General features: G+C 37.5%; 1 protein-coding gene across 1 annotated transcript; it reads right to left on the bottom strand.

The window, feature by feature from the left end:
• Positions 1 to 758: 758 nt before the first annotated feature.
• tmem154 (transmembrane protein 154) lies at positions 759 to 7,730 on the bottom strand. The gene is made up of 6 exons (XM_046048442.1): positions 7,622 to 7,730; positions 7,361 to 7,414; positions 7,024 to 7,203; positions 6,418 to 6,472; positions 5,273 to 5,349; positions 759 to 1,840 (listed from the first exon to the last, which is right to left on the bottom strand). The coding sequence occupies exons 1-6, from the start codon at positions 7,713 to 7,715 to the stop codon at positions 1,836 to 1,838; spliced, it is 465 nt and encodes a 154-aa protein (XP_045904398.1). The 5' UTR covers positions 7,716 to 7,730; the 3' UTR covers positions 759 to 1,835.
• Positions 7,731 to 10,739: the final 3,009 nt, after the last annotated feature.

Genomic DNA, 10,739 nt, shown 5'->3' with positions numbered 1-10,739 from the left:
CCTGCTGTTTTGTATATCATGTTGTGTCATTTTTAAACTGGTTTGATGACTTTAACTATAAACTTAAATGCTTTGAGTTGCAACAACTTTCTTTTTAACAGTTACGCAGAAACAGAGAAGTGCATGGAAGTTTTATATACATAAGACACCATATTCAACATGAGAGAGTCTACAGCCATGCTAGCAGCTGTGTGAGGCTGTATTTAGTGGTGCCTTGAGCTGAACGTCATCATGCTAACATGCTCATGATGACCACACTAAGATGCTGATGTTTAGCAGATGAAATGTTTACCATGTTCTTCATCATAGTTTAGTGTGTTAGTGTGCATAGAAATGCTAATTAGCAGCAAGTACAGATAAAGTTTAGCTTTTAGGTGTTTGGTTATAAACTAAAGTAAAAATCTGACCTCATGACGGTGCTAGATGGAAAGTCAAATATCATCCTGGTGGGAACATCACTGAATGTATCAAAGTTCATGGCAATCCATCCAATAGATGTTGAAATATTTCACTCAAAACCATAAATTTCAACCTCATGGTAACAGTGTTAAGGAAAAGTCACTGGTTCAGAAAGTCAGTAGAATTCATTTTCTAAGAACCATGAGTGTCTGTGCAACATTTCGTGGCAATCCTACTAATAGTTGTTGAGATATTTCAGTGTGGAACAAAGTGGTGCACTGGGCAACCATAAAAAAAACTGCTATCCTAAGAGACACACTGCCAGCATGGCTATAAATCATCATATTTTTATCAAGAGATTTTGTTTACTGAAATTTTATTCAAAGCTTCATCATCAAAACAACAATACTACAGCCTTATATGAAATAATTACAAAAGGCATTCCTTGAAATGAATATCTTTTGGTATACTGCATTTTCATATTTACAGTGCAAGATACTGCGGAATACTGACTGACACGTTTAGAAAGTTGCACTCACATTTAGATCAGTGTTATGACTGCTTAGATTCATCAAAACTGGAAAAAAACATCTGAACAGCATCCGTAGATATAGTATTTAGTCAGAGAGTTATTATCTATGGTGAGATGAAAATCTTATCAGTAGCAGCTTTTAGAAAGCTGTTTCAGCAACGGGCAATAATTTATCAAAAGACTTGAACAATGCAACTGATTTCACACTTAGAGATTTCAGTTTCTGAATAAAAAACACTTTCTCTGTAAGTCCTAACCAGCTTTGCACAGGCATGAAAAGAAGCGGCATACTCTGTCATGCATGGCAACAATCTTCAACAGGATATTTACCCATTAAAACCTGCAGCTGGAGGGAGCATAGTGTAACACAACTAAGGAGGTTTAAGTTGAAGAGAAGCCACCACCAGCAGAAACTATGAGCAGCCATATCTGTAGTCTTATGCACTTTAAGATGACCACATACTCTTTAACAGCTGCAGCATAGTGGTTTTTTAGGTTTAAACTTAATACTTTCACTCTGGCTGATTAATTGAGAACAGGAAATACTTTTGAGTATTTATCTGGTATAACTGTTTTCTGCTGATAGTTCAACAATACATATCAAAACAGGCAAAGTATGACAGAAACAATACACAAAAGGCACAACTCTGATCACTTTCGGAACAAAGGAGCCACTATTTAACAAGTCCAATTGTTGCACATTGCTATCCATTGAAGACTTCTTTTACTGTAAAAATCAAAATAATATTTATAAGTGTCCTTTAAGTGTTGTGCAATGTTGTTTCCTGGCAGTCAGATTAGGTCCCGTGGCCACAAATATTCCTGGATTATTGTAGAAAACCATCCAAGTGGGCATCAGTACATTGTTGACTGTGTGTCCTTGCATACCAAGAGAGCGTCCTTGTTAACCTGTAGTATAGAAATCATGGGAGAGAGACAGACAGAGAGAGAGAGAGAGAGAGAGAGAGAGAGCGAGGTCATTCCTCTATGATCTCTCAACTCCGGTGACAAGAGTTGTGATGAAGATATTTTTTGTATTTTGTAATATGTAATTCAAACCACAGCCTCCATGCTATTTCTTTGCTGGATTTTCTTAAATACAGTAGTATAGTATACATTTAACATAATCAAATAAGAATAAACATGTAAATATCCTAAGAAAAATACACAGTACACATGATGAATGCAAACTTCCCTGCATTACTCAAAATATACATATTACACTGCAATGTAGTACAAAACTGGCTAAAAGCAGAGAAATAACACAACATATTAACAGGCATCTCTGAAGCTGAAACTTCACACTTCAACAGCAAATGATAAGCAAACTAGCAATTACAACAAAGAAGCATTTTGCCGAACTCTCACTCACTCGCACTTGATGCACTTCACATCAGAGACTATAGTTTGAACAATGAGAGTCTAACTGTAACCTATAACTGTTAGAGGTACGTATGTCCTTAATATCCAAAGAGAGTCTATCTAATGTGTGGTGGACTATTTTGGGTAAAAGGTCTAATCTGGGTTTAATTCTGATCGGTCCAAATTTTGTGCAGTATGAAGCAGAGGTCAGGTTGGGGGAGAGAGATAACAGAACATCCGGGAGATAGAGTCACCGCTACCGCTTTTCACAGAAGTCCATTCACTTCACAATTACTGACTTTACAGTTCATCCATAGATTTACTACTGTCGTCATCAGCCTCCACACAAATAAAAGGGTGTTGGTCACACAGCATCAAGGATGACCCACAATGGGAGTGACGTGGACAAACTCCAACAACATAACTAACCATGACACAACCTACACTTTCACTTGTGAAGCTGTAAGCTGAAAAATACACTCTACTCAGCCACGTCCCAAACACAAATCATCTGCAATATACTATGCGTGACTGTGGTTTTTAATCATTTCTAGCAGAACTTTAAAATTAAACTTCATCGTGTGTTGTGTGTGTATTTGTTGTTGCTACAAGCTTTTATTTAAATTAATATTCCGATAAGTGAATAATCCCGTTTTGTGCGATTTCCACTCAATTTTCTAAAAGGCAAGTGTCCAGAAGATGAACATAGAAATTCCTCCTGCCTTCCTGTGGATATAGGTTTTTGTGATACTAGTCGGCTAAATGCTTAAAGCTGCACTAATCAGCATTTTTCAAAAAGTCAGAAGGTTCACTCATCGTAACAAACCGACAGAGAATTATTATCTGTTTCCCTTTAGCTCTATGGAGATTATTAGCATCTTTTAGCTCATTGTTTTGGTTTTCTGGCCCACAACTTGGTTCACTCTCTCTGCTCTTCTCAACCTTGTATCCAGCTGCAGCAGATAACGAAGCTTGGATAAATCCACACTACCTACTCAACACCAAACTGCAAACAAACAAAGTTACTAACACCTTGCTGGATGTGTAAATAAACAACAGTTTGCTAACATGTTCACCACAACAACACTCAGTTTAATGTGTGTTATTTGCTAGCTTTTGACTTAATATCATCTCATATAGTGTTGGAAGTTTGCAGTACAGAGCCATTTTGTTTATTTTCTTCATTTTTTTCTAAAATGAGGTTCAACTTCATCCATTGCAAAGCAATTGGTAGGTTTCAAAACTTGCTTTTAAGCAGCTACAACAACATTGTATATGTTTTCTGTCTTTAATTTGAACCAGAGTTACTGTGGAATTTCGCAGGTCTGACAAAGAGGGCACAGCTGCTTCAGTATGAGGGCATAACATTGTGCAACCACAGCAGCAGCAACATTACATTAACTTCTGTTTTGAGTTCTATTGTGTAACCTAACGTGCACAGAGCGCCTCCGTGCTGAATGAAAGAACCCTCTAACCCTTGCACAGCTTTGGAAATAAAATCCTGAGAAAAAGCAGTGTGTAAGGGATGTTGGTCAACAGTTCGCAGAGTGGACCTTGACCTCGCCTTCCCAGCCCTTCTAGTAAGGACACTATTCCGGGGTTAAGTTGCGCCACACTTCCATGCATGCCTATTGTAATCACTAACAGATGGTAGAAGTGTTTGTGCTTTCAAGCAGTACTGTGTGTAATGACTAAAGGGTCACAGTTCATCAGTCACAGCTATACTGAAACCAGCTGGTGCATCACAACAAACAGAGGCTCGCAGAAGAAAGTAAAACCTCTTATAAACCAAGTGGATCTGTGTTGTCCTAATGTCCTAATGCCTCAATGTGTACCCTTAGGCAAATAGATGTTTTTATGTTGAGTGTTTTCACAGTGAGATAGTTCATTAGGTTCCATTCACACCTGCAGGAACATTGCTTAATAATTAATTGCTCATGCTGTGACACATTGCTACTGGCTGTGTCACAGTGATGATGATTTAGTTGTCAGCATTGCCAAACGAACTCTCAAGGTTCTCAGAAGAACAAGAGGGAAAATATTAACTAAGAGTAAAGCTAACATATCCTCTTGCACTTATTTTATGCATTTATTTAAAACAGCATTTTAGAGTTGAGTATTATTACTAAAATGTTATGAGACTCTCTGGTCATAAGGGATAAATTACATGAAGCTGAATAAAATCTGTAGTAAAGTAAAGTATGCTCACTATAAGTTTGTTTAGAGTCTTGCAGTAAACAAATAGATTACTTATTATTATAAACTCAGTAAACCCTCAATAATGTGATCACTCACATTATTGATTACTCACATTTCTATATTTGCAACATAAAAATGTTGCAAACATATTTTCACAAGCAATAGTATTTACAAAAATTACAGAGAAAAACTGACAAGACAGTGACCTTGTGCTCTTCCTGCATGATCACCATCTCTTGCAAAGAGGTCTTAACAATTAGAGCAACAGTGACCTCTGTTGGATAACTTCCCCCAATTAATCTAGAAATGTGTTCCCTTTTTTTCCCCTTTTAGATTTTTTATGTCTGGTTTTAATCTCAGAACAGACAGTCAGACACAAAGGATGTCATTTAGTAGTCAAATTAGAGCAATAACTAACAGTTATAATAGACTTCACCTGTCACTGTTTCACTCCCCAACACACCATATCAGGAAAAGAAAATACATTTTAAATAAGATAACAGTGTAAACAATTACAAAATTAACTGTGAATGTCTGATGTGACATGTATTACGACTGACTGAATGTAGATACTATAGTCAGTGTTGCTGCATGTTTCAGCAGCTTTCCCATCCAGACATATCCAACTTGCAGTTCTCGAAATGGGTAATGAATAGCTGCTAGGCTGTTTAAACATTTCACAGTGGAGCCTTTAGTGTGAATCTAACCTTCTTTTGACAGACCTTTGAGGCACATGTCCTGATATCATCTCATACTAAAGCTTTATTTAAAGATACCTACCATCCTTTTTCATCCACTTGTCCAACTCTTCCATTTCCAGCTCCAGCACAGAGGGCACGTCTTCTTCAAACATGGGCCTGGAAGGTACAAAGTGTTTACACACTCAAATAAGACACAAAAACCACAACAAAATCTACTCTCCAAATGTCCTTGTTTGAGTATTGTGTGTAGGTATTCCTTTTAATGAAGCTGTTATGTGAGCATTACACCTAGCCGTTAGCTGTCTGAGGCTAATGTGTTGCTAATACCGTAACAACACTTTTGTGCTGTTTATGTAGGCTACTCTTTAAAACCAGTAATGCAGTTTACACATTTTCAACAATTCTTAAATTATTCTGCAAAATATTCATACATTTGTACGATTCAACTTTTCACGCTAGCAATCCAGTTTAGCGCAAGCCTTTCAACTGACAGCATTCACACCGCAGTTTCTTCAGAAATTGCTTTTCTAGTAAACTCTTGTAACTTACTCTTGTGGATAATGTGTACATGTTTACTATATTACTCAATGTGTTGTATTTTCTTATGATGACCTGATGTTGACTTTTCACTGGTGATACTTTGTTTCTTCCTGGCATGTGGGGCAAGGTATTTACAATTTTGTGAATCATTTTTACTTGTTACTGTTTTCCCCAATACTGTTTTCACAGTTTCCCACTAGCTTCCAGTAAAGACTACTCCTGTCTACAGCCGGCAGTGCAGACCTTTTGTCTTCCCCAACTGGCAGTCCTCCATACTCATGGTTGCTGTAGCATATTCTGTCGCTACAGTTGCTCTCCCCTTCAGCTCTGACAATCCAATCATTACTGGTTGACGAAAAAAAGTATCACTGTCTACTAGTTTGCCAACGTGGGAAGGTTACCACAGATCTTAATAACTCTGGCATACTGCAAAATGCAGAGAGATTAGCAATAGTCTTAATCAGCATTGTGTGAAGTGATTTGGCAAAGAGCTTGAATGAAATGGAACTTCATTTATTATGTAAAAGTCCTGCACTCCAGATTAAAGCCTTTATTGTAAGTGTTTGTAGCAAAATTACACATTGAGGGTACAAAGCAGTGGACAAATTAAAAATTTTACACGGTTGCCAACAGTCCTTCAAATGATCAGCTGTAGAAAAAGAAATGTAAATTCTCACTGCTTACATTGGCACCTTCTCCGTACTGGACCCATCCAAATATGGATCCTCTTTTTGTAGCTCTATGAGAAGAGAACATGGTTCAGTGATCTTTATTATGATAAAATGGCAAATGGCATTAGAGTGATTAAGTACAGTCTATCTTTAACTTAAAAAGACCCCAAACCTAAATCAGTGGAGTTATTTTATAGTTATATTTATAACAAGCATTGAGAAGTAGCTGAGGTATTTTTATCAATACTGATTCAATCACATTAGAGACTTGCAGTCAGTTACCCTAAATTACAAAAATAATGTATTTCCCCATTTAATGCTCTTGGTATCTAGAATTTTAGCATTATTTGTTACCTTTCATGTCAAGCGAGATGCACTTTAATTTGATGTTTGGAAGTATAATACACATATCTCACTGTAGACATATGCCACTTTATTTTATTTTTGATAGAAAATAGTTCCAATTGCGTCTTTAAATGCTGTATACATGATTAACAAAATTACACACACCCCCAATGGAAATCTCTGCAGTTACACCCAGAACTGTCTACTGTGGCTAAGTGGGAAAATATGTTTTATTTTTATATTTTTGAAATGTTCCCTCTTGTGATGGACATACCTTGAGTTTTCACTTGAGTGTTCCACCTGCGGTTGATGAAAATACAGCAAACTATCATGCTGATGATTAAGACCACCAGCACTACAGGGATCAGGATGATGACGGGATTCAAACCCTCCTCATTTTCTGGTGTGGTGGTCGGACCTGTATCGGTGGGGGTCCCTGTTGGTTCTGAAGTGTCTGCAGAAGCAAGGCAACACTTATGAGTCATTCATTAGACTTTAGATTTGTCACCGCTGCGGTGTTGTTTTTATCGTCCTGTTATAATGATTAATAGAAGTAATCTAAACAAAAATCAGTACTGTGCTGGTATTAGACAATGGTTGATATGACATACAGTCCCTTGTGCTCATGCGCCCCTGTCCTGAGCCAAGGTCTGGGGTATCTTCACCTGGAAACATGAGTAAAGGAAGTAATCAGATGATTTTACTGGAATGTTTCATTGAGTAGAGACTCATGTTTTTTTCTTCTCTCCACTTCGCTGTGCCAAGAAGTGATTGAAATTGCATTAGGATATAACATGCTGAACAACTGAACTGTAAATCATTTGTGAAACACTCTTCGGTAGACAGAAAGTTTATTGCTGTTGTGGACTTACTCTCCTCTGGATGTGTGGGGGTGACATCATGATCTACAAACGGAGAGAGCAGAGCGTCATCATGATGCCAACGTCTACAGTGAGCAATAGTCATGACTTTTGAATTGTCAATTCATTATACAGAGCCAAAAACACTCCATTAGAAATAATTTAATAAACTTTAATAAAGTTAAAGTATAAATGTTTTATAAGCAAAATATACCGTGAATAAAAAAAGTAAAAGTAGTAGTTCTGATATATTATTATATTTGACGTTGTTAGATTATTAACACTGACGCAAAAATGTGTATGAAGCATGTTTCTGTTGTAGATGTTTGAGGTGGAGCTTCTTTTAACAACTAATACAGTGTCCAGTGGTTCCCAACAAGGGGTCGAGCCCATTCAAGGGTCGTAGGATAAATCTTAATGGTCGTCAGATGATACAGGTGAGAGGAAAGAGAAATAAATCAACGTTGCTGCACACATTTGTATTATTTAAATTGTTGATATGAAACCCTCTGACAAATTTAGAGGGGAACAACTCATTGACATCTGAAATGTCACAAGGAGCCCCAAATATGCAATGCTTTTTTGTATAGAGTCACAAGCCAAAAAGACTGTAAACTACTGGTTTAATCTTAATCAATGTACTGTATTTTATAAGCTCATGTGTTTTTTAATGTAAAATCTTAATCTAAAAAGCAACTAGTAACTGTAAAAATAAATGTAGTGGAGTACCATGTACTAATAGTACTTTTACTTTACCACCATTGCCAGTGTTCCCTGACCAAACCTACTCATGGTGGGTATTTCAGATATTTGATATATTTTAGTTTTTAACCAAATATATCAAACTGATCAATTCATCATTGTTAAAAAAGCGCTTAGCATAAAATATAAACTAAAATTCTAAAGGTTTCTTGATTTAAATCTGGAAATACCTGCTCAAAAGAATAATATTTAAGTATTATATATGTATAAGAATCTATTAAAGCATTATAACGTTCAGTGATTAACTTTTTAAATACTCAGTGCTTCAAGCTGGGGTAGGCAATTTTAGAGAAACTAGCAAGTGACAGCAGGATTCACACCCCCTCCAAAGCACTCTCTCCCAAAACACATTTTCATGTGTAATGAGTGCACCGGCAGAGAGCTTGCAGGTAGGTAGACAGGTAGGTAGGTCTCTGGACAAAATTAAATGATTGTCCTGTGACAGCCACAGATACCGGATGTTTGTAATTTTTTGTGTCAGAGCGTTTTAATGATTGCTTATGGGATGTAGAGAGAATTTCAACATTTATAACAACAAATAAGATTTTTCGGTCGACAAAGCAGCACAAAGGAAAATAAAAGAACAGATGCAGTATTGTAGAAGTATTAACGCACTATTTAAACTATACAATCAACAGTAATTATTTACAACCATTCACAACCATATTAATGTCTGAAATATAATCAGAAAACCCGTCAGTTTGGTGGTGTTGTGGAGCCTGATGGCTGATGGCTCAAATGAGCTTCCAAAGCGCTTTGAGGCTCGGGGCTGGATGAAATGCTTCTGAAATAAATTGCCTACACCAGTTTTAAGAAACATTTTACCCAGCACTATTAAACATTCAGTATCTCTGCACAAATTGTATTCCTGGCAGTTTGGATAAGTCTTTAAAACAGCATTTAGACTTTTATCTCGGGAAAATAGAATTTAGAGAAATCCTAAATGAACATTTAACAGGATTAATAAAATATTTAAAAAAAAACCAAATAATTTACCTCAGAGGTTTTAGTGGGAATTCGTCTCATGACAGGAGGCTTTGTGCAGGCTTGTCAAGTTAAGCCACCGCAATCTTAGAAAAGCATTTCTCTATGGACCTCAATTTGAAAACATGTTGAAACAAGAAAGGATCTTCCCCTGATACTGCTGTGTCATACAATTTGTCAGTGAACATTTATGTGTAGAAATCAAAACCAATATTGCTTGTGTTCCTACAGTAGTTCTACAGATGTCGTTTGCCAGAGGTAAGACAATGTTACAGTTTTTCTCAAATGCTAAAACACAAAAGCCAATCCTCTAAACCAAATGACCAGTTGTCTAAACACATTTACTAAATCTAGCCATCATTTTCCAATATCATAAACACATTTCACATGAAGACACAATTCACAAAACACAATCCTCCGTTCACATAAATCTTAACACATTTTTCCTTGCTAAAACACAAGTTGCAAAAGAACTCTGCTCATATTCTCAAATGAAAGCTCATGTGATGCAAAATGCTTGCCACAGTCAGCAATATTTGAACAAAATGAACACACCTGGCGTCATTCATTACACACAACGAGTCATTGTCGATAATGTGAACTTTGAGGGCATTGATGATGTCAGCTTGGCCACAATAGACCGAGTTCTCCGGCGCCAAAAGATGCGGATGAAACAAGTCTATAGGGTTCCCTTTGAGCAAAACTCTGCACGACACAAAGACCTACGTTACGAGTATGTGCAAGTAAGTATACATCCATGTTCACAGTACAGTTAGTGAACATACTGTGTTGCTCAGTGGCCTACATTACTTCTGGACAATACTATGCTACCTGATTGACTGTTGTTCTGAACACCTGTGCACTTTCACATTTTCACAGAAGATATTACAGTTGGACGCGATGGCCAGACCTCATGAGTACCTCTTCCTGGATGAGGCTGGCTTCAACCTGCAGAAACGAAGGCAAAGAGGCCGTAACATCATTGGCCAAAGAGCCATCACTGAGGTTCCTGGCCAACGGGGGGGTAATATTACTCTTTGTGCGGCCATGGGTTTGGAGGGGCTTGTCCACCGGCAGGCTGTCCTTGGGTCTTACAACACCCAACATCTCCTAACCTTCCTAGAGGAGCTAAAAGATATCCTCCTGGACCGCCAACACCACCATCCTGGGCCCGAACATCCCATTTATGTGATCATTTGGGACAATGTACGCTTCCACAGAACAAACCAAATCAGAGAGTGGTTCACCACCAACAGTAACCACTTTTTAAACGTCTGTCTGCCACCCTACTCCCCTTTCCTGAACCCTATAGAGGAGTTCTTCTCATCGTGGAGATGGAAGGTTTATGACAACCATACACTAGAGAGAACCTCCTAAGGGCAAT

Source organism: Micropterus dolomieu, linkage group LG04, assembly GCF_021292245.1.
Source record: "Micropterus dolomieu isolate WLL.071019.BEF.003 ecotype Adirondacks linkage group LG04, ASM2129224v1, whole genome shotgun sequence".
NCBI lineage: Eukaryota > Metazoa > Chordata > Actinopteri > Centrarchiformes > Centrarchidae > Micropterus > Micropterus dolomieu.
This window is presented reverse-complemented; position numbering and strand designations above follow the sequence as displayed.

What these genes read in the sequence shown, in the direction of transcription:
- tmem154 (XM_046048442.1), bottom strand. Translation starts at nt 7,715, where the DNA reads ATGACTATTGCTCACTGTAGACGTTGGCATCATGATGACGCTCTGCTC. An exon ending in CCCCACACATCCAGAGGAGA is followed by an intron (nt 7,415 to 7,621) that starts GTAAGTCCACAA and finishes TCATGTTTCCAG; the next exon opens with GTGAAGATACCCCAGACCTT. An exon ending in AGTACGGAGAAGGTGCCAAT is followed by an intron (nt 5,350 to 6,417) that starts GTAAGCAGTGAG and finishes TGTACCTTCCAG; the next exon opens with GCCCATGTTTGAAGAAGACG.